The following is a 23594-nucleotide window of genomic DNA, read 5'->3' on the forward strand; positions in this document are numbered from 1 at the left end:
TAGGCAGGCTCCATTATGATCATAACTCGAGAACTATCTGGATAGCCAGTTGGGACAAATGAAGTTTTAGCCTGGTTTCCTGGCCTGGACTAATCAATTGGGGCTCTCATCGAGTGAGGAAACTGAACTATTGGACTTTAAATTCTAATCTCTAACTCAGATCTCTCATGGAAGATAAGGAACTTGGCAAGTGTGGTTTGTAAGATCAAATGACAACACAGCTAGTGGGCATCATATTTTCACTGGCTGAGGTTCAAATCAAGATATCGATGTGGAGAAGACTGGGGCAGGCCATATTTTTAAAATGATTTTTTAACAAAGCCATATTGATCTGGCTTACATATGAAACTCAACCACGGGGTATGCATGTGTTCACACATAATTGCCCTCAAGAAAGAATCTCTTTTTAAAAAATCTACTGAAGTTACTCAGTCTGCCCTAAGACATTCAAAAGCAAGAGTTTATAGTTTTGTTTATAGTTTTGTTTTATAAACAGGGCAAGAAAACAGGACATCTTCTCTCTGTTCAAGTATCCTAACACATTTCAGTCATGCAGACCAGTGTTTCTCAGCCTAAGATGTGTGAACTTCAACTCCCAGAATCCCCCAGCTGACATGCCGAATGGAATTCTGGGAGTTGAAGTCCACACATCTTGAAGTACCGGAGGCCGAGAAATACTGATGTCGACAAGCAGCAAGGTTTATTTGGCTGCTTCAGCTAAGCGGTTGAAAGCTTGGGACAACGCTGTGACAGTGTCCAAGATCTGACGGCGATCCTGTTCAGCCAAACGTGTGCCGCAACGTTGTGCAAACTTATCCGGATGCCACAAAGCCTGCTGACGCCGAAGGAAGCGCCGATAAGCGCTTTTGTCTGAAGGATCTACGCCACGAAGGGCTGCGGCGGCCATTTCCTCAGGAGTCCCAGTCGAGCTTGGCCAGGGAATGTCCTTGTAACACAATGGACGTGAACTGTCTGAGGAGAAGACATGGCTGCAGCCTTCCTCGTAACGTCTTCTCTTGGCTGCTTGAACCTCTTCCTCCTTGGCTTGGGCACGTTTTAGGTACTCCAGATGCTCTTGTTCCAGGAAGCGCTGGAGTTGAACGGAAGACTTTGGAGGTTCTTTTTTAGGCCTCCGGTGACGCTGTTCCTCTTCTCGCCTACGTTTTTGCCCATATTCTCGGTGTATGCGATCAGTCCATTCCTCGAACGTTTCTGAGTTGGGACCAGTGGAGAAATCTTCTGTGAAAGAACGAGGAAATAAGTCAGGGGGTGCATCATGCTCCATGAAGGTCCCTTTCAAATCTAGTTGATGTCACAAAACTCTTACTTTCTAAGATGGTAGAACAAGGGAACTTCCAAAGCCCCAAATGCTGCAAATTGCTTAAATAACAGTAAAAAGGTGCTTCAGAAAATGAAAACAAGACAGAATCTCTGGTCAAACTGATTGAGGGAATTGTTTAATTTTTGTTGTGGCCCGTCAGTGGTCTGTGCAGCTAGTAGCTGATTCAGACAGCGAGGAGGCTGGTGTGCTGCTGCGCCAGCAGCCTGGGCAGCTGGCACTCGAGTCAGACAATGAGGAGGCTGTAGAAGATGTGGTGCCAGAGGTAGGGATTCAGCCAGGGCCTTCAGAACCTCCAGAAGCTCCCTTAAGTGAAGAGGATGAGCCTCTTCTCGATGCACGGGCGCACAGAGCTGCCAAAAGGCAGGAGTGGCTCCTCAGGAGGAGGTCTCCTTGAGAGTAAGGCTTGAGGCTAATTGGCCACTCCCTTAGCCTATTTAAGGAGGAACGCCGACTGAAGCAATTTGCAGGGAACAACTCCGTTCACATACCTTCGTGTCTTGTCTTGCTTATCTTATCAGCTTCCTGCAAATTGCTTCTGGGCATTCTGCCAACCACAGTAAGCTTTCAGTATTATTCTTTGAATTCTTGGCGGCTGTTAATGCAGTTAATTAACAGCCGTTGTTGTAAAAAAACTGGTTTATTTAATAAACTAAGGTTTGAACGGACTTTGTGTGTGCTGCATGCTTTGGGGTCCGTAGCTGGGGCAGAACAATTTTTTTAAAAAGTCTAGGGGGCTTGACAACTTGGTCTAAGTGGAGATAGCAATAGCACTTACACTTATATATCACTTCATAGTCTTTACCACCCTCTCTAAGTGGTTTACAAAGTCAGCATATTGCCCCCCCCCCCCGAACAATCTGGGTCCCCATTTTACCCACCTCAGAAGGATGGAAGGCTGAGTCAACCTTAAACCGGTCAGGATCGAACTCCTGGCTATGGGCAGAATTAGCCTGAAATACTGCATTCTAACCACTGCATTAACCCTTCTTAGTGGCAACTCCATGAACTCATCTGTCAGGATCATGGCTCAGGCCTCCACAGGAGAGACCACCTTATGGACTGTGAGATCTTTACTTCTAAGGAAAGTCTAGCTTTACCTTCATGCTGCCATGGGGTCTCTTGAAACTCATCCTCGTATTCATTGAGAAGCTTGCGTCTCCACTCTCTCTCAGCCTCACATTCAGCCTCATTTTCCTCAAGTGTTTCCTCAGGGCACTGTGGGGAATTAAAATATATCACTCTTTGTCTGGGAGAAGAGAAGAAAACCAAAACAGTTGATGATCCTTCCTTCTTCCTTTCCTTTCACTTTCCTCTCCTCACCCCTCTTTCCTTTCCTCTCCTCTCCTCTCTTTCCTTTCCTCTCCTCTCTTTCCTTTCCTTTTCTGTCTCTCCTTCCCTTTCCTTTTCCCTTTCCCTTTCCTCCTTCTTCAACCAATAAGAAACACATAAGGTTATACAACAATGATGATCCTAAAATATTATTACAAAACATAAAAGTAATAACAAATAAAATAAATGATATGGATCTTTTTCTCTTTCTTTTCTCTCTCCCCCCCACTCTCCATTAAGTTTTCATTCCTTTCAAGTTTCGACCATCCCTGCCTACTGATACCCTTACTGATGGATTACTGATACCCATTTCTCTTCTGCTGCTGTGTTCAAGAGATCTCCCGGGGTCTTCCCAGCTCTATTCTTGATGCTCATGGCAGATGGACAGTGGATTCGCAAAGGTATGAACAGATTTTCATACACTGAAAAGAAAAATCAACGTTAACGATTAGCGCCACTTAGTGGCTTCTGAGTAAATTGCAGCAAGTTGTGTTTGAATTTATTTATTTAAGTTACTTCCCGGTTGGACTATTGTAATTCTCTCTATATGGGGCTCCCCTTGAAGAGCACTCGGAGGCTCCAACTGGTCCAGAATGCGGCCGCGCGGGTGGTTATGGGCGCAACTCGTTGTGCCCATGTGACACCCCTCCTGCGCGAGCTGCACTGGCTCCCAGTGGTCTTCCGGGTGCGATTCAAGGTGTTGGTTAGCACCTTTAAAGCGCTCCATGGCATAGGACCCGGGTACTTCCAAGACCGTCTTCTGCCACCAATAGCCTCCCACCGACCAGTTCGCTCCCACAGGGAGGGTCTCCTCCGGGTGCCATCGGCCAAGTTATGTCGGCTGGCGACACCCAGGGGGAGGGCCTTCTCTGTGGGAGCCCCAGCCCTGTGGAATGAACTGCCCCGGAAATACGTAAGATCTCCGACCTCCGGGTGTTTCGCTGCGCACTGAAGACCCTGTTGTTCCGCCAGGCCAGATTATCAACATAATAGTTTTAAATTGGGGTATTTAAATTTTTTGGGGTTTTAAATCTGAGCCAATTTATTTAATTATTTTAAATTTTAAATTGCTGTTTTGTCTGTGTTTTTAAATAGGCTGTACACCGCCCTGAGTCCTTTGGGAGAAGGGCGGTATAGAAATAAAATAATAATAATTTATTTATTTATTTATTTATTTATTAAATTTATATACCGCCCTTTTCCTTTCGGACTCAGGGCGGTGAACAGCCAAAATAAAAACATTTGTACACAAAAGTTAAAATAATTATTAAAACTAATTAAATGAAATTTGGCCCATAATTTAAAACAAATCAATTAAAATCAATATCAACTGTTAAAACCAACATGGAATCAGGCCAGCCCGGCTAGCTGAAAAAAGTAAGTTTGTAGGGCCCGACGAAAAGTCCGGAGGTCTGAGATCACTCGTATTCATATGAATACGAGTGATCTCAGACCTCCGGACTTTTCGTCGGGCCCTAAAAACTTACTTTTGCTACACTCACTATAAATACTGTAGTAAAACAGGCTTCTCTTACAAAAACCAGCATATTAACACTATTGAGCAAAGTGCCTCACAAACCTTTAAAGTCTAATAATATAACTGCATAATTAGTATAACTCTAGTAAACCACAAACTCCTTCATTAGATGTACAGAGCATTATATAATTTTTGGTTGCCCCCTTAATGAATCTAATGAATTGGAGTGTGGTCTATGAAAGCTTATGCCATAGTACAGCAGTTTATTTTAAAAGTGTCAAAAACATTCGTTCACCAATTCATGTTCACGAGCATTTATTACTTTCTCTTCTGTGACACAGGAACAAAAAAAATGATATAAATAAGGAGAAAACGTAACCAGAATTTGTGTTCCTCTCCGAATCTTTTCCTATACCTCCACTTTTTCTGGAAGAAGACAAATGCTAGATAATGGGAACTAGGGAAAAATACCCTTGAGAACAGATGGAATACCTAAAGCTATGTTTTGGCTCCTAATCTTGTAAAGATTTCTATGATTGTTTTCCTAGTTACCATATTTTTCGGAGTATAAGACACACCTACCTTTTTTGGGGAGGAAAACAAGGAAAAAAAATCTGCCTCTGCCTCCCAGCAATTTGCCTCGTTGCAGCAAACAGCAAACAGCCTGCTTTAGTTTCATTTTTATTTTCAGCACAGCCCGATTAGCACAAGAAAAAAAATCCCGGCAATGGGCAACGGCAATCCCTGCAGCCTGAAACAGCTGAGGGTCGGGAGGCCGATAATCAACTGCTTGTGCTAATCAGGCTGTGCTGAAGCTGAAATGGGCTGTTTGCTGCAAGGAGGTAAATTGCTGGGAGGCAGAGGCCAAAGGGTGGGCGCGGCTACATTTGGTGTATATGACGCACCCAAATTTTCTCCCTCTTTTAGGGGGGGAAAAGTGCATCTTATACTCGAAAAATACGGTAATTGTATTTGCTACACTTATACAGATAGTCCTCGACTTACAATCACAATTGGGTCAGAACTTCCTTCGCTAAGCAATTCCGTCATTAAATGAGCCATGCTTGATTTTATTACCTTTTTGACACAGCTGTTAAGCAAATTACCGTGGCTGTCAAATCCCGCTTCCCCCATTAAACTTTGCTTGTTGGAAGGATCCTGGGAAGGTTGCAAGTGATGATCACATGACCCAGGGATGCTACATATGTCTTAAATATGTGAAAGTCTGTAGGGATTCTCAGTCATCCAGGTCATGGTTGTCCCAAAGGTGCTTTTTTTTTTTTTTCAGGAGGCAACTGGAGTTTCTTGTTTTTTGTTTTGAAGACATTTTGCTTCTCATCCAAGAAGCTTCTTCAGCTCTTCAGCTCTGACAACCTTCCATTCTCCACTGTCCTGTCAGAGCTGAAGAAGCTTCTTGGATGAGAAGCGAAACGCCTTCAAAAGAAAAAAAACAGGAAAGTCCAGTTGCCCCTTGAAAAAAAGAACCTTTGGGTCTTAAATATTTGCTGGTTGCCTAAATATTAATCATGTGACTGTATGGACATTGTTAACAGTTATAACTGTGAGGAATGGTCATAAGCCACTTTTTCCACTGCTGTGGTAACTTCAAACAGTCACTAAACAAATGGCTGTAAATTACAGACTATCAGTAGCCCTCTTTAGTGCTTCAAGACACTTCATGGGGGGGAGGGGGAGGAGGTGTTTCCTCCAATCATGTTATCATTATTTATTTATTTATTTATTTATTTATTTATTTATTTATTGGTTCGATTTATATGCCGCCCTTCTCCGGAGACTCAGGGCGGCTTACAATGCGTTAAGCAATAGCCTTCATACTTTTGTATATACCTGCTTAGTAGGGCTTTCGGGGGCCCCCAAGCGGTGTTTTTTTTTTATACGAAGTAAGCTTATTGCCCCCACAAACCGGGTCCTCATTTTACCTACCTCAAAAGGATGGAAGGCTGAGTCAACCTTGAGCCTGGTGAGATTTGAACTTGCAGAAATTGCAGGCAGCTGGTGTTATTTAACAGCGCTTTAGTCTGCTGTGCCACCAAGGCTCTTATCACTCCAATAACAACCTTGCAAGGAATGTTTGGCTAGGTTAGGCATGATAGACCATAACTCACCCGGTGAGTATCTACAGCTGAAGAGGGACTGGAATCTGGATCAGGTGGAGGCATAATAAAAGATTGTTGTTCGAGGAAAAAAAAAATGTGAAAAAAGCGCTGTGTGCTTTGAGTTTGAGTTCCTAAGTGAAATGTAATTCTGTATGTACTTTTAACAAATAATCTAATGCTCCAAATGAAGCTTCTACCATTGATTCCAGTGAGGGCCTCGTGGTTTCCACCCAACGCTGGAAGTTCTTAAGAAGATGTTGGATAACCATTTGTCTGAAGTGGTGTAGGTCTGAAGTTTCCTGCCTAAGCAGGGGGTTGGACTATAAGACCTCCAAGGTCCCTTCCAACTCTGTTATTCTATTCTATTCTATTCTATTCTATTCTATTCTATTCTATTCTATTCTATTCTATTCTATTCTATTCTATTCTATTCTATTCTATTCTATTCTATTCTATTCTATTCTATTCTATTCTATTCTATTAACACAATTGAGCAAAAAATAGGAATGGTTCCCAGATGAATCCTTTACACCTAAGGGGCATCTCCAAGGCTCCTTCCAACTCTGTTGTTCTATTCTAGTCTATCTCGGAACAATACAGAACATTAATTTTTGCAACAGACAATCTGTCCTATTGGTATTTACTATCTCCCTATAGCACAGTAGATGAGAGATCTCCATTTCTTGGAAGCAGATGTCCTTGTATTTTAACTAAGCCGCAAAACAAAGTTTTAAAGCTTCGTCTCACCACGATCTCTTCCACGTGCTACGTGCCGGGCAGCCAAATGCAGAGCTGTGTCCCCACGGTGGTCTGGAAGAGAGGGGTCTGCCCCGTACTTCAACAAAAGGACGGCAGCTTTGTGGTCCAGGAGGGCACAGCATCGGTGCAAGGGTGTCTGGTTTTTGTGCCCCTTCGTTTCGCCCAGGTCCAAGACTTCTCTGTGATGCCTCAGGAGCCTGTGCAACTTGTGACGGCGGCCGCGTTCCACGTAGCGCCATAAGCGGCGCTGGTACCTCAGTGTCATGGAACCAGACGGGCAACAGAAGGAGATGTTCACCAATGAGCCTGAGGAAAATACAATATCAATCTCTCTGTCTCAGCCCAAACCACCTTACGAAAACAAGCAGCAGCAATATTAGACATGTCTCCTGTCTTAAGTTTGTGTGTGTGTGTGTGACTGTGTGTGTGTGAGAGAGAGAGAGAGAGGGAGGGAGGGGGGGAAGGAGGGAGAGGAAGAGGGAGAGAGAAAGGATTGAGGTTGGAATTAGGAAAGTTTGTTAAAGGAATTGCTGAGGCAGAAAATTGCAGCTGTGATGTGTGTAACAAATGGTGGAATACTATTGCCTAGCACAAGAAAGTGACAAGTTAAATAATGGAATAAAGACTTAATGAGTATTATATGAAGTAATAAATAAATGTAAGGAAGTTTTGGAAATGGAAATAATTTTGAAATACAAATGTATTTGAACTGTATTGTTAATAGTAAGGATTTAGGGTAAGAATTGTGAAATGTATTATGAGGAAATAATTGAATTAAGATTTAAGGTGGGTTAATAGAAGGGTAATTGCTTTAATTAGGTAAATATGAGTAAACTTTTTTTTTATAAGATGGTATTAGTTGTAATATGTGATTTAAGATTAAGAAATGAAGTGTTATGGCAAAATAGAATATATAATTTTTTTTGTTAAAGATGACAAAAAATTGTACAAATTGATGACCGGATCAGGGCTCTGTTCCGAAAAGATGTAATTTGTGTGTTTGGAAAAAAATAAAAAAACTTTTTGCAAAAAAAAAGAAGAAGAAGAAAGTGACAAGTTAGAAGGACATGCTAGAAGGATGCTATAGCTAAGGCACGTAGATATATGTAAACTTTGATAACCTAGATTATTATAATAGTAAAGCACTTTTGATAAGGCAGCTTATTAACATAGACATGCGATGTATGGAGGGTAGAATTGAAGAATCCAATAAAAAGAAATGTGTATCAAGGAACCAATAAGTGAATTTTAGGGCATTAACTTCCTTACTCATAACAGTATAAAATTTATGTTTGTGCATTGATTGAGGCCTTGGCTCCTTTAGCTGCTGAGACCCTTTGGCTGGACTACTCCAATAAAAGAAGCTGGAAATGTCATTCCTCATGTCTGGTGATTTTTATTGGGTTTGGCGCCAGGCTAGGACCCATTTTGGGTACAGTATCTGTGTATGTGTATATAGTAAAAATATAAAATAAAATATAAATATTTTCTGCTGAAATGTTCATACCGTAGATATGCTAGTCAGAATGGAATATATATACTTTATAAAAAAATAAAATAACAATAAATAGTTCTGCAAGTCATAAAAAGCACCCACTGGGTTAGCAGAGACTTCCAACTCCATTACCTCTCCATGCAGAATGCCAAAATTCCTTCTCCGGGCTCAGTAATGGGAGAAAGGAGAGTGAGTGATTATGGGGGAAAAGGCCACCTAGAACTGATGAACCCCCAAATTAATCAAAACATCCTTGATCTTCCTAGACCAGCTACAAGGAGGGTATCATTCACCCTTTAAAAGAAACACCATCCTAACTCCTGCTGTTTTGGGAATTGCCTTCAGGCACCTTCACCCATGCATCCCTGTTTTACTCACCCTTCTTCTGCCTTTGAAGCAGAAGCCTCAACTCTTATCATTCCACCATTCTTAATATAAAATGAGACCCTGAACCTCATTGAGAGGGAATTGACTCTATTATTGGTACAAGGATTCAGTTATAGCACCAAAGACTTGGCCAGGGTAGAACAGGCCACGAACTGCTCATATACCAAGTACCAAGTTAAGCTAAAGCAGCAGCAGAAGAAAGCCAACCAGGATCTTGAGCACACAACTGCCATTTTCAAAAACATCAGGAATTGCATTGAGGTCTTGAACTTCATTGATAGGGAACTAGAGGAACCGCGGAATGAAATCAAAGAAGTTAAGGAGGAATGTGTAAAGAGAGACTGCCAAAGATCAAGAATTAGGGAAAGGAACCCAAAACATGGACAACTGCCAGCCTTAGCAATAACAATGAAGGCACTGAAGTGATACATAGCTAGGACTTCATTTTTCACATCTGTGTGCATCAGCGCGAACAGGGCCCGGGGAGAGAATAGCTGGCACGGAAGGGAAATGGAGGCAAAGCCCCCTAGGCTTCTGGGTTGCCTTCCTGCCCTATTTGTAAAAGGGTTGAAAAAGTACATTGAGTTATACTTTTGAACCGACGTTTAATTCGAATCACTTCCTTGCTCATGAGTGATTGCCAATTTATGATCTAAACCACCCCTTCCTTCCCCGTGTTAATTCAATTACGATTCCCAAAATGGTTATGACACACTTACCTCTGCAAGTGAGTTTTGATCAAACATTCATGTTATTTTTCTGCAAGTCCGGGTGCTCAAACTGCCCAAGGAGCTGCTAATACAGTTCTACAGAGGAATTACTGAGTCTGTCATCTGCACCTCTATAACTGTCTGGTTTGGTTCTGCAACCCAACAAGACAGACACAGATTTCAGAGGATAATTAGAACTGCAGAAAAAAAAATTGCTACCAACTTGCCTTCCATTGAGGACTTGTATACTGTATGAGTCAAAAAGAGGGCTGTGAAAATATTTACAGATCCCTTGCATCCTGGACATAAACTGTTTCAACTCCTACCTTCAAAATGACGCTATAGAGCACTTCACACCAGAACAACTAGACACAAGAACAGTTTTTTCCCTAACGCCATCACTCTGCTAAACAAATAATTCCCTCAACACTGTCAAACTAGTTACTAAGTCTGCACTACTATTAATCTTCTCATTGTTCCCACCACCCATCTCCTCCTACTTATGACTGTATGACTGTAACTTTGTTGCTTGTATCCTTACGATTTATATTGATAATGTTTCTGATTGCTTATTTGTAACCTATGACTATCATTAAGTGTTGCACCTTATGATTCTTGATGAACGTATCTTTTCTTTTATGCACACCGAGAGCATATGCACCAAGACAAATTCCTTGTGTGTCCAATCACACTTGGCCAATAAGAGATTCAATTCTTTTGAACAGATGTCCAATTGGAATTGCTTCCTTGCTCACGAGTGATAATCCAATTTATGATCTAAATCAGGGGTCTCCAACCTTGGCAACTTTTAAGCCTGGTGGACTTCAACTCCCAGAATTCCCCAGCCAGCAAACCAAATCTGGCTGGGGAATTCTGGGAGTTGAAGTCCTCCAGGGTTAAAATTGCCAAGGTTGGAGATCCCTGATCTAAACCACCCCTTCCTCCCTCCCTTCCTCGTGTTAATCCGATTACGATTCCCGAAACGGTTATGACACACTTACCTATGCAAGTGAGTTTTGATCAAACATTCATGCTATTTTTCTGCAAGTCCGGATGCTCCTTAAAAGCACAGCATTATTTGTGCTGTATTTAGTTCGTTGAAATGCACCTTTTCTTTATTTTCATACTGGATTCCCGGGCAGTTAATTTCTTCCCCTTCCTTTTCCTCCCACCCCAATCCAGAGCACCCCTCTCTTTTAACACATCCTCCCTTCTTCCATAAATCGAGATTACCTTAGCAAATTTCTAGTTGATACACAAAAGCGCCCGGCTTTCATACAGGAAATGGAATAAATAAGAGGCAAGTAAGGGCGGAAGTGGCTTCAAGCAGTTCTTTAAAACATCAGCGACGGTGGTTGTTCGTGCCCGTACTTGGTGTTCGGCGTTTTAAGAGTCCGACTAGGAAACCAGAGCTGGAAGCAGAAAGCAGGCGGTTGGGGAGGGAAGAAAAGCAGCAGCGAGGTAATGTTGGTAACCCTAAACTTTCTCGAATCGTATGGCCTCCAGATGTGTTAAAAGTGCAGTCTCCACCCTTCCCAGAAAGCGAACGTATTGTGAGATGAAAGGAATGGGAATTAGAAACTTCCTGTGTGTTTGAATCACTGAGCTCAGAAAGATCGGCAGTTCGGCAGTTCGAATCCCTAGTACAGGTCTCCTGCGTGAGCAGGGGGTTGGACTAGATGACCTCCAAGGTCCCTTCCAACTCTGTTAACTGTTACTATAGCTGCAAAATGAGATGCTTCTGCAAACAGGAGCAAATGGATAGGAAAAAATAAATTTTCATACTGATGCCATCTATTGGTTACCCAGGGTTTTTTTTTTTAAACCCAAATATGGTAGTCCTTAAAGACATGGGTTTGAGATTATCTCACTATATCTGCTTATCTGCCAAAACGAAATGTGAAAATTAGGAGTAGAATAAGATGGGGATTCATGCTGAAGATGCCTTCCAAGCCACTGTTGTTTGAAATAGCAGATTTGTGTGTGTGTTTGTGGTTCAAGCAGACAAAAACACAAATCAAGGTACTATTTCCTTTTGGACAGGCAGGATAGTGTAGAACACAGAAAAGAAACAGTAAACCCAAGAAACTACATGCCTGAAAGAAGAAAGGGAGGAGAAAGAAAATAGAAAATATAACTAAAAGTGCTTTACAGCAATACAATTCACTGTATCTCTACTTTTCTATCCTTTCAAATAGCTTTAGAATGGAATGTCCTTTCCTTCCTGGCAACCAAGAACATGTAGTCCATTTTCTACACTGGAATGTCTTGAACTTTCTCATTCTTCCATTTACTCTATTTTCTTTTTGCCATTTATATTAATTAGCAGAGATATCTTCCATTTCCCATATCACCTCAATTTACCTTGCTATTTGAAATGATAATTTTCAGATTCATACTTTTTATTTTATACAATCTGAAATATATAGAACTTTAAAGTTCTTATCAAACAGTGTAAAAAAAAACATTTGGATGTCTATAGGATGCACTAAAGAGCCTTGGTGGCGTAGCAGACTAAAGCACTGTTAAGTAACACCAGCTGCCTGCAATTACTGCAAGTTCAAATCTCACCAGGCTCAAGGTTGACTCAGCCTTCCATCCTTCCGAGGTAGGTAAAATGAGGACCCGGTTTGTGGGGGCAATAAGCTGACTTTGTATAAAAAAGAACACCGCTTGGGGGGGGGCGCCAAAGCCCTACTAAGCAGGTATATACAAAAGTATGAAGGCTATTGCTTAACGCCCTGAGTCTCCAGAAAAGGGTGGCATATAAATCGAACCAATGAATAAATAAATAAACAAATAAATGTTATCAAAAGGTACTGCATATATTATCTACTCTTCTAGTTCTAAGTGGTTTATAACCTATGAGTTTCAGGTTAAAAGAATATATTTCCAAGTAGCTGAAGTAACATGCAGTGGGTCAACCCATTATTTTCATCCCCAATTCCACAAAATAGTTCAGATTGTGAAGTTTATTGTTTATTCATTTTTAAGGCATGTAAAGCATGCGTTAAGCTGTATAAAGTCAAAGAACCAGTCGTTTCTTCTTTCCCCCTGCCTATGGATTTCTTCCCTGTTTCATTCTGTTCTCTGCTACATAGCAGTCCAGTGCTTCTCGACCTTGGCAACTTTTAAGATGTATGGACTTCAACTCCCAGAATTCCCCAGCCAGCATGGAAATTCTGGGAGTTGAAGTCCACACATTTCAAAGTTGAGAAAGGCTGAATTAGACTGAAAAGAGAACAAGGACTCAGTGGCTGGTCACACCATATGTTAAATAACAAAGTGGCCAAGACTCTTACAGTACCCAGAGCCAATGTCAATATATTCAATAAACCATGATTAATTAAGATATGCTTTATTATGATGCATAATAACTCATAGCTGGGTATGCCCTTATCAGGATCACCAACTGTCCCAAAACGGTTCAAAGATCAAAGTTCATGTAAGTACGGAGGTTGCGTTCCCAAGCTGCGGCCTTGGCCTCCCTCCGGCGGGCCTCCCGTTTTCCCACTGTTGCTGCTCGTTCTTTTCTGGATTGTCGCTTCATAGGTTCCTCTATAGCGCAACGGTCATTAGGTCTGAAGTGGGTAACCTTGGGTTTGAGGTTACTGCAGAAGCCGAGGCCCTTCTGATCTCTCTTGAGGACAGTCTTAATAGGGAACTTGCGGCCTGCACCGCTTGGCCCCAGTCCTGTTTCTTTATCCCAGCCGCCTTTCACCATCAATTGGAAGCCCACGTTATTCTCAGGGATGCAGTACCGGGTGGAGGGCAACGGGTCACGTCGATTGAAAAGGTGGGCGGTGGAATGCTCGTGGAGAGCCACAGTGTCCTCGGTGTAGTGGGCCTGGCACACTTCGCAGTATTTCCTCTCAGCTGGTAAACTGCAGAAAGAAGGGAAATGATTTGAAACAAGGCAAGCCGCGTTCACACATACCGTAACTCGAGTCGAGCTGAAATATGGTAATGGGCGAGCGAAGCAAGGCTGTAATTTTTTTTTTTCCCTTGAGAAAAGTTCAGCCTTCCATCCTTTCTAAGGTGGGTAAAATGGGACCCGGTTTGTGGGGGCAATAAACTGACTTTGTATAAAATATACAAAAGTATGAAGGCTATTGCTTAACGCATTATAAGCCGCCCTGAGTCTCTAGAGAAGGGTGGCATGCATGCATGCATGCATGCATGCATAAATAAATAAATATATATATATCTTTTCTGAGAACTCCATGGCTTAGGGCTGGGGTACTTACGGGACCGCCTTCTGCCACCAATTGCCTCCCACCGGCCAGTTCGCTCCCACAGAGAGGGCCTCCTCAGGGTGCCATCAGCCAGACAATGTCGGCTGGCGACCCCCAGGGGGAGAGCCTTCTCTGTGATGGCGCCTACCCTATCGAACAATCTACCCCCAGAGATACGAAGGATCCCAGACCTCCGGACTTTTCGTCGGGCCCTTAAAACCTATTTCTTTCAGTTAGCCGGGCTGGCCTGATTTTATATTGGTTTTTAAAATTGATACTGATTTTAATTGAAATATTTTAAATTATGGGCCAAACTTTATTTCATTATTTTAAAACTATTTTAACTTTTGTGTACAAATGTTTTATTTTTGGCTGTTCACCGCCCTGAGTCCGAAAGGAGAAGGGCGGTATAGAAATTTAAATAATAAATAAAACAAATAAACTCTGAGAATAGAACTCTTTTCTATTCATTTTATCTATGAATAGCATTAGATCAGGGGTGTCAAATTTGATTTCATTGAGGGCCGCATCAAGGTTGTGTTTGACCTTGGGGGGGGGCATGGCTGTGGTGGGCATGGCCAGCTCGACGTCACTCATGTTGGGGACACCTGTGGAGGCCCAGGCGGGGCTTGGGGGATCCACTGTCTCCAGCGAAGGAAGGCGAGACCAGGGAGAACACCAAACCTGTCATGCCCCTGTTGGAGTCTGAATCCGAAGGGGAAGAGGAACAGCTGACAGAGAGAGAGTAGATCCGTTGGCTGTGGAAGAAACTGGGGAAATGCAAAGTCAGGCTGGGCAGAGCAGGAGAGAGGTAGAACAAGGGCAGCACAGGGAGGAATGGAGAAGAGAGCAACATGGGTTGCCTGGCTTACGAGGGAGGAAAGGGACCCGATCCTCTTTACAAGGCACAGGTGCTGATGGAATTTAAAAGTAGAGGCTAATGGGAGGGGCGTTGGTCAGGAACAAACGCTGAGTTTATCTGGTGTTTCTTGGAATCCTGGCATCCTCCCATCTGGTCTGATTTATTGCCGTTCTACTTTACTTGTGGAATTCCTTATTGTGCTTGCCCTGCCGGATTAATTATCTTGTCTTGCCTTTGGATTTTTTTGTTAAGAGGTTTTCTGCTTACAACGTTTGGGACTGAAGTATTGCCAGCCAAAGACTATTACAGGTTGGTGGAAGAGTTCTCTCCAGGCCGGAGAGTTGAAAGGGACATTGGGGGCACAGTTGGTGATAATAAAGGGAGTCGTATCGGTTCTCTGGCTGTGTTGCCTTTGTGTCATGCCCTGGGTCATCCACAAAACCCTTCTCCTCCAGAGGAGCCTAGCCATTCCTCTCAGGCCACGTGGAGGACCCTTGGACAGCGGCACAGGCTGTCCACTGCCCTAGGCAGAGGAGGACAAGCAAGTTTGTTTTGCTAGCACTCTGCCAGTGAAAATGGAGCTGGGGAGGGGTGCTCCGTTTTCAGCTGCGACGGCCTCCTGCAGCACTCTGCCAACGAAAATGGCTGCCGCCAGATTGTAGATCAGTCGGCCTGAGCTGGGCTGAGGCACCGCGGACCAGTCCTTTGCTGTTTCCAGGGTGGCCCGCTGGGCCAGATTTAAGCACCCCGCGGGCTGGATCTGTCCTCCAGGCCTTGAGTTTGACACCCCTGAATTAGACCATGGCAATATTTTTCAAATTAACCCTGTTTAGGCCAGAGGACTCTGTTCTCATCACAGATTTTCATTGGTAAAAATTATACAGCACAGCAAGAGTCACCCTTCAGAATAAACTCCAGGGGAGGAATTAAATGTTACCTACTTTTATCTAGCCAAACACTGCCCCAAATTCAATAATAAAAATGTAACTAATCTTCATTGATATAGTAGATGCAGCTGAGGGTTACAGGAAGGGCCATATAGTCTTCTATCTGCTGGCACCTGGGAAGAACTACTTATAATTTGGAATGTTCAGTGATGGGTCTTCGCAGACCAGTAACCTGAATTAGTTTAAAACAACCTTACACATATTTAGAGTGATAAAATTTTCATCTATGAACTTGTAAAGGTTACTGAGGGAAGTGATGGAAGAAACAGATTTTTCTAAAGGTCTGGCTACAGTTGGTCACTGGTTATTTGAGTTATCTAAAGCTACTTACATTGTACTTGATCATTTTTTTCCTGTGGCATATTTTATTTTGTTTATTCACTTTATTTAAATTTATTGGCCACCCAATTCCAGAGGACTCTGGGCAGCGTGCAAAATCAAAATAAGAAAAGCAAAAAACATTAAATCAACAAGCACTATGAAACAGTATGTGTCTAAGTGCTATTGCTATAACAGCATATTAAGGCCTGAAAGAGAAGAAAAACTGTTCATGGCATAGAATGGATTGAATGGTCTTTGCTTTGCTATACCTGTACCCATTAGTGCAATAACTGTAACTAAATATTAGGGTAAACTTTTTAATATTTTCACAATTTTTGACTTGCTTTTGGCCTACCTCAGTGGCCAAAATGTTGCATAGCAACATTCAGAAGTAAAGCAAATGCACTCAAGAGCATTTCCTCCTTCAGGAAAATTGGATGAACACGGAAACAGGAGAACTCACCTAGACAATTCATTCTTCACTGGAGGCCTTTCGCTCTCCCGAAGGATGCTGACCACCTCTTCGTGTCCAGCTTCTTCAGCCAGATCCATAGCATCCCGGCCTTGTGATTCACAAACTCCCACCCAAGCAGCCTCGTGTCTCAAAAGATAACGTACCACTTCCTCTCGTCCAGCATAGGCTGCACACATGATGGCTGTCCAATCAAATCCATCTTTATAATTCACATCACACCCTTCTTTCTCCACAAGCTTTTGGAGAGACTTCACGTTGCCATCTTGAGCAGCTTTCAAGAGCTGATTCCCTTTGCGGGTGTCGGTTTGTTCTGGGTAGCTTGGGGTGCAAGGAGACACCTGCACTGGCCGACGGAGTACATAAGCTACCCTTGGTTTCCTCTGTAACACTCTTTTAGAACTACTTGTAAGTGCCAGGCTCTCGTAAAAGTTACGCACTGCTTCGCCAGATGAATTCTCTTCTTCCTGGTTGATGCTGCCATAACTTCTGTTTTTTTTCTGAATGTGTCCATCTCTCCAAAGATCCGATTCTTCCCGGGCACGAGTGAAGGCGATCAGTTGATCACCATGGTTCATGTTGAAGCAGAATTGTTCTGGCTGGAAAACTGTAAACCTAGAAACTGTTGGAAGAGAAAAACAAGATACATACATAAAAAACACCAATTGTTTACCACAGAAAAACATGTACTGTCTTTACATTTCGTAGCAGTGTACAAGGTGGCATCAAGCCCAGAAACTTCCTGAAGATTGTTTCTTTCTTTCTCGCATTAAAAGTTAAGAAATCTAGCTATTGTGGTTAGCTGGATTTGGTGAGAATTCAAACCGAACATTTCTAGAGGGTACCGCATAGGCATAGTTATATAGTCTATATACTGATCAATTTCAAGAATCATGCAAGAAAACTAAACATTTAATTTCTCTTATCCTTTTTGGGTTTCCAAACAGATGCCATCCAAAAAAGGGTCCACACACTACTCTAGAGGACTGGACACGGATGAAGCAGTGGTGGGTTTCAAATTTTTTTTACTACCGGTTCTGTGAGTGCGGCTTGGTGGGCGTGGCAGGGGAAGGATACTGTAAAATCTCTATTTCCACCTCACTCCAAGGGAAAGATACTGTAAAATCTCCATTCCCCCGCAATCCCCAGGGGAAGGTCACTGCAAAATCCCCATTTCCTCCCAATCAGCTGGGACTTGGGAGGCAGAGAATAGATGGGGGTGGGGCTAGTCAGAATTTTTACTACCGGTTCTCCAAACGACTCAAAATTTCCACTATCGATTCTCCAGAACTGGTCAGAATCTGCTGAAACCCACCTCTGGCATGAAGTAAGTAAAGAAAACCTAGAAAAGAAAACAACCTAGTCTGTTATTTTGCCATCCCTAACATTGTTTTTGTTTTTATTTTCACTTTTAAAGCACGGGAGTCAATATTATTATTAACGTTAATAATATCAAGATGGAGTCAATAATATTAATAATCATCATGTGTCTGAACTGCACCATTTTGTTGAAAGATACCCTAAGGCAGGGATGTCAAATCATGGCAATTTTAAGATTTGTGGACTTCAACTCCCAGAATTCCCCAGCCAGCATGGCTGATTGGGTAATTCTGGGAGTTGAAGTCCACAGGTCTTAAAATTGCCAAGATTTGACATCCTTGCCCTAGAACAATATTTCTCAACCTTGGTAACTTTAACACAACTCTCAGAATTCCCCAGACATATCTTAAAAGTTGTCAAAAAGTTAAGAAACTCAGGCCTAAAGAAAAAAATACTTGCAAACCCCCTTCAATAGTAAAAGAACAATGGGTAATATTTTCTACACCATAAAATATCAGCACTTTTCTTGCACAGCAGGAAGTAAGTGTTATGAAAAGTGGAAGAATCAAACAGATTCCGCATTATTACCCTGGTGAATCTGACAAATTTTATTGGAGGGGAGGGAAAAAAACCCTGTCTCTTTAACCCTGAAGTTTACTGTCGCGTGTCACTTTAACTGTGTATCTCTAAGGCTCCTCTTAAGACGTCAGAGCAACACGCGACTCCCGGAGAGGATTTTTTTTTTCAAACGGAAGTGCCCGTTCGGTTGCCTGGCAACGGGCGGGAATGCTACGCAGGCGCGGCGGAGGCTCAACTTTACACGCAAGCTCGGCTTATCCTCCAGTATTTTTTGAAACGGGGTGGGTGGATTAAAAGCACAGAGTAGTACAAAGAGTACGAATGTAAAGGGAGCCTTCCACATTACAGAGGAAAGGGTTTGAAATAGCGGAGGTAAGGGATCCTTGGGCGCCGTTGACGTTGTGAAGCATGCGCAGTCCTCACGCGTGCTCTCCATGCGCATGCTCACTTTGGCCCGCAAAGGGTCCTGCTTTTTTCCCGCCTTTTCCCACCAGCCCTCTTTGAAGGTTTTGCCTTAATTCGCACCGTTAGGCCCAATTCTCCAATACTATGCCTTCTTTTCAAGCACAGCCTTTCTAAATGGATATTTTAAGAGAGCAATTGCTCTAAAAAGTCGACACTGTGCCACCTTTCACTTGTAAGAAAATAGGTTTCCACAAGTTTTAAAGCTTGTTTACCCTCTGCATTATTCATTCCTCAGTTAATAGATTTTATGGAAGGAAAAAAAGGGAAAACCAGAAAAAGGGATGAATCTGACAAAGATTCATGAGGATTAAAATATATATATATTTATGTTTATAGCTTTGGTTTACAAAGGAAAATCCAAGAGCAAAAGCCCCCCAAATAAAGTGACATCTTTATGAAATAAAGCACTGTTCTATATAACAATAATAAAAGACATATCACCACTGTAACCACAAACCACAATTGGTTACTAATGTTTTGAATCTAATATTTTTTTTTAAAAAAGTCCTGTCAAAAGCTAAAATCTAGAACAGTTACAGTTTTTAATTTCCTGATTTTCAGGATGAGGAATCCAAGCAACTTTCAATGTAAGCAATTTAAATAAAAATATACTATAAGTAGCTAGAATCCATCTCAGAGGGCAGTTGGTTAAAAAAAATGCCCCAAGTAACCCAAACATTATTTATATCTGATTATTGTACTTTACTGTACATGGTGGTGATGGATGTTTTTCCCCATTTTCCCATTAAACAGGGATGGCTAATTAATACAGAAAACATGACAGCCATTTTGAGAAGTACTACTGCAGACAGGATGAGCCGGCGAAGCAGCACCAGCATCCGGGATGGTAATTTATTGGGGAAGGGAGGACAGCGTTGAATTCGGGGAAGTGGATTTGCTTCCTTCTTACATGTCTATGGAGATTCTCAGTCATCCAGGTCATGATTGTCCCAAAGGTGCTATTTTCAAGAGGCAACTAGACTTTCTGGTTTTTCTTTGTTTCGCTTCTCATCCAAGAAGCTTCTTCAGCTTCCCCACCATCCAGTCAGAGCTGAAGAAGCTTCTTGGATGAGAAGCGAAACATCTTCAGAGAAAAACCAGAAAGTCCAGTTGCCTCTTGAAAAAAGCACCTTTGGGACTTCCTTCTTATATAGCCGTGATGGCGAACCTATGGCACACATGCCCGAAGTGGCACGCAGAGCCATGTTGCCTGGCATGCACAGCATCGCCTGTTCCTCTTCCGGGTTTCTGGCACACATGTGTATGCGCCGATCAGCTGGCCTTTGTGCATGCGGCAGTGCTGGAAACAAGAAGAACTGATCTTCCATTTTCCGGTGTGAGCATGTGCACTAGCTAGCTGATCAGCACGTGTGCATGAATGGCAGTAACTGGAAGGCTAGCTGGGCAGCACGCCTACCGGAAACCGGAACTATGTTATCCGGCACATGCATGGGCAGCTCCTCTTCCTCGTTGCGGCCCTGACGAGCGTGCACGCTCGAAGTGCTGTTATATGCTATATTTTTCGGAGTATAAGGCACATCTTTCCCCCCAAAATAGGGTAAAAATATGGGTGCGTCTTATACTCCAAAATGTAGCCCCGCCCAGCTTCTCAAACGGAGGTTTCAGAGGCTGAAAACAGCATCAGAAACGAAGCTTCAGAAAAGAAGCCCCCAAACAGAGCTTCAGAAAAGAAGCCCCCAAACAGAGCTTCAGAGGCTTTTTTTCTGAAACTCTGTTTTGGAGGCTTTCAGAGGCAGGAAAAAAATTGTTTTCTGAAAGAGTTTCAGAGGCAGAAATAAAAGCAAGGCACAGAGCTCACAACCAAGGAACCTGTTGCTAAAATTCAACTCTGGGAACAGCTGATTGGGGGTATTCCGGGAGGCCAATCCACCCACCAATTGGCTTTTTTCTTATTTTCCTCCCCAAAAACTAAGGTGCACCTTATACTCCGAAAAATACGGTAGTCTTTGAATTAAAACTGGGACAACTCTGATTTTTGTTATCCCTCTTAGCTACTGTATTCTTATATGTATATAAGTATATATGTATTCTTATATGTATTCTTAAAAATAATGGTTTGTGAATTCAATAAAGGAGAATATTTGTAGCTCAGGGTTGAAATGAGGGGTCCTTGGTGCTCTCTGAGCTTGCTTGTTTTCTTCCAGACATTTCATTACCCAAACTAGGTAACATCATCATGCTAGTAAGGAGGACAGTTTGCTGTCGGTTTATATTATATTGTAGAATATAAACCTCACAGCAAACCGCCCTCCTTACTAGCACTGATGATGTTACCTAGTTTGGGTAATGAAATGTCTGGAAGAAAACCCCCAAGCAAGCTCAGGTTTGTGATTTGCTTAATTTTGCACTGTAGGGGAGGGAATTCTGAATTTAATTCAAGGCACCATAATTCAAGGACTGTTCATTCAGGCATGGTATCCTTGTATGGACCACTTCTGTTTTGACCCACACAGATACAATGTTGATGATAGAATCATGGTTAAAAAGGAATGTGCAAAGAAATGGAAATAAACAGCAAGGGGAGCTAGCACTGCAATGTTTGGTTTTGCTTTGTAAAATAGTGCGAATCCTTCAAAAGCTAACTATTTTGAAAACAGCACGCCCCGGCTTGCATCTCTACCTCATTGCACTTTTTCTGTCACATTTTTGGAACTAGGCAATATAGGTAATTCTCGACTTACAACAGTTCGTTTAGTAACTCTTCAAAATTACAACGGCACTAAAAATGTGACTTATGACCACAAGTCCACGCTTACAACTGTTGCGTTATCCGCATGGTCGCATGATCAAAATTCAGACATTTGCCCCAACGGGTTCATATTTAAGACTGTTGCAGTGTCCCCGGGGTCATGTGATTTCCCCTTTTGTGACCTTCTGACAAAGTCAATGGGGAAGCCAGATTCACTTAACAACCTTATTGCTAACTTAACAACTGCAGTGATTCACTGAACAGCTGTAACAAGAAAGGGCATAAAATGAGGCAGATCTCACTTAACTGTCTTGCTTAGCAACAGAAATTTTGGACTCAAATGTGGTCGTAAGTCAAGGACGACGTGTATCCCATATTCACTGCTATTCACTGCTTTCGCTCATCTTGATATAACACCGAAGTATGATCATGTACCTCCTTTTTCGGTCCTATATGTAATATGGTGGGTTAGTGGGAGCAGTATCCAATTGTATTGGGCTACCGGTGGGCACCCATCGCCCCACAAATCCTGCTATACTGTATCATCATCAGTGAGGTGAGGCTGGGAGAGCTGAGCGAAGAATGCCTGAGGAGCCTAAGCCAGAATATAAGATCCCATCAGGATTACCAGAAGTGCCAAGGTGATCCCTGCTGACCAGTTAAAGCTGCCAGGCACTTACAATCAAGAGAAGTGATATAAGAAGATCCTGGAGGCAGATGAACCATTTAATGACAACTAAATTGACCAACAACCAAAATAATATCTCTATACATGGACATCACCACAATGGAGTCCTCGATTTACCACCGCTCATTTCGTGACCGAAGTTACGACAGCACTGAAAAAAAGTGACTTATGACCATTTTTCACACTTACGACCATTGCGGCATCCCCATGGTCACGTGATCAAAATTCAGATGCTTGGCAACTGGCTCATATTTACGACGGCTGCAGTGTCCCCTTTTGCGACTTTCTGACAAGCAAAGTCAATGGGGGGAAGCCAGATTCACTTGACAACCGTGTGATTCAGCTTAACCAACTTGCAGCGATTCACTTAACTGTGTCCAGAAAGGTCGTAAAACAAGACAATGTCAGGATTCCGTTATAACACCAGAGACTTGGCTAAGGGCTGACTGTGAAACGGGCCACGAACTGCTCATATACCAAGTGCCAAGTTAAGCTAAAGCAGCAGCAGAAGAAAGCCAGCCATGACCTTGAGCACACAACTGCCATTTTCAAAAACATCGGGAATCGCGTTGAGGTCCTGAAGCTCATTGACAAGGGAACTAGAGGAACCGCGGAACGAAATCAAAGAAGTCCAAAGATCAAGAATTAGGGAAAGGAACCCAAAACACGGACAACAGCCAGCCTTAGCAAGGACAGTGAAGGCACTGAAGTGATACATAGCTAGGTCTTCATTCAGCTCACATCCGCGTGCATCAGCGCGAACAGGGACCGGGGAGAGAATAGCTGGCACGGAAGGAAAACGGTAGTAAAACCCCCTAAGCTTCTGGGCTGCCCTCCCGCCCTCCTATTTGTAAAAGGGTTGGAAAAAGCACATTGAGTTATACTTTCGAACCGATGTCCAATTCGAATCGCTTCCTTGCTCGCGAGTCATAATCCAGTTTATGACCTAAACCATCCCTTCCTTCCTTCCTTCCCTTCCCTTCCCTTCCTTCCTTCCTTCCCCGTGTTAATCCGATTACGATTCCGAAACAGTGATGACACACTTACCTCCCCAAGCGAGTTTCGATCAAACGTTTATGTTATTTTTCTGCAAGTCCGGCGGGTGCTCTTTAAAAGCACGGCATTATTTGTGCTGCATTTAGTTCGCTGCGCAGAGCAATATTATCATGCAAAGTCACTTTTTTTTCCCTATAATCACCGAGAGGTTTATCGGGAAGGGTACTTAGTTTACAAATGGGTTCTGGGAAAAACAGCTGCGATTGAAAGGAAGTTAGGGCTAAATTCCCACCGCTCTGCTAGCGTCCATTTCCTGCTCCGTTGCACTCTGGGACTAGTAGTTTCCCGTTTCCTGTTTGTCCATTCTCGCCTTATTCTGAAGT

General features: G+C 42.7%; 2 protein-coding genes and 1 long non-coding RNA gene across 7 annotated transcripts; 1 reads left to right on the forward strand and 2 right to left on the reverse strand.

Moving 5' to 3' along the window:
• Positions 1-641: 641 nt before the first annotated feature.
• NFKBIL1 (NFKB inhibitor like 1) lies at positions 642-10794 on the reverse strand. Of its 3 annotated transcripts, none has more exons than XM_070933407.1 (5): positions 10618-10794; positions 7013-7330; positions 2978-3093; positions 2440-2557; positions 642-1236 (listed from the first exon to the last, which is right to left on the reverse strand). In XM_070933407.1, the coding sequence occupies exons 2-5, from the start codon at positions 7287-7289 to the stop codon at positions 701-703; spliced, it is 1047 nt and encodes a 348-aa protein (XP_070789508.1). In that variant the 5' UTR covers positions 7290-7330; positions 10618-10794; the 3' UTR covers positions 642-700. The 3 variants fall into 3 exon arrangements, with proteins under 3 accessions (XP_070789508.1, XP_070789506.1, XP_070789507.1); XM_070933405.1 differs by having other exon boundaries at positions 642-1239; XM_070933406.1 differs by lacking the exon at positions 10618-10794 and adding an exon at positions 9626-9686 and having other exon boundaries at positions 642-1239.
• Positions 10795-11027: 233 nt separating this feature from the next.
• On the forward strand, positions 11028-19658 carry LOC139312113 (uncharacterized). The gene is made up of 3 exons (XR_011599970.1): positions 11028-11077; positions 17401-17460; positions 19571-19658. It is a non-coding gene; the product is annotated as an uncharacterized lncRNA (long non-coding RNA).
• GPANK1 (G-patch domain and ankyrin repeats 1) lies at positions 12959-23465 on the reverse strand. 3 transcript variants are annotated; one of them, XM_070936652.1, is made up of 4 exons: positions 23263-23465; positions 17699-17795; positions 16445-17075; positions 12959-13500 (listed from the first exon to the last, which is right to left on the reverse strand). In XM_070936652.1, the coding sequence occupies exons 3-4, from the start codon at positions 17029-17031 to the stop codon at positions 13044-13046; spliced, it is 1044 nt and encodes a 347-aa protein (XP_070792753.1). In that variant the 5' UTR covers positions 17032-17075; positions 17699-17795; positions 23263-23465; the 3' UTR covers positions 12959-13043. The 3 variants fall into 3 exon arrangements, with proteins under 3 accessions (XP_070792753.1, XP_070792752.1, XP_070792751.1); XM_070936651.1 differs by lacking the exon at positions 17699-17795 and having other exon boundaries at positions 16445-17068; XM_070936650.1 differs by lacking the exon at positions 17699-17795.
• Positions 23466-23594: the final 129 nt, after the last annotated feature.

The sequence above is a fragment of the Pituophis catenifer genome, unplaced genomic scaffold (genome assembly GCF_029215685.1).
Source record: "Pituophis catenifer annectens isolate HBS135680 unplaced genomic scaffold, rPitCat1.0.hap2 SCAF_2, whole genome shotgun sequence".
Classification (NCBI taxonomy): domain Eukaryota; kingdom Metazoa; phylum Chordata; class Lepidosauria; order Squamata; family Colubridae; genus Pituophis; species Pituophis catenifer.

Excerpts from the sequence above, each read along its gene's own strand:
- NFKBIL1 (XM_070933405.1), bottom strand. The coding sequence starts at position 7,289 with ATGACACTGAGGTACCAGCGCCGCTTATGGCGCTACGTGGAACGCGGC. Across the intron at positions 2,558-2,977 it reads CAGCAGCAGAAGAGAAATGG|TGCCCTGAGGAAACACTTGA; the intron begins GTATCAGTAATC and ends AATTCCCCACAG. Across the intron at positions 1,240-2,439 it reads GACCCCATGGCAGCATGAAG|AAGATTTCTCCACTGGTCCC; the intron begins GTAAAGCTAGAC and ends GTTCTTTCACAG.
- GPANK1 (XM_070936651.1), bottom strand. The coding sequence starts at position 17,031 with ATGAACCATGGTGATCAACTGATCGCCTTCACTCGTGCCCGGGAAGAA. Across the intron at positions 13,501-16,444 it reads GTGAAGAATGAATTGTCTAG|TTTACCAGCTGAGAGGAAAT; the intron begins GTGAGTTCTCCT and ends TTCTTTCTGCAG.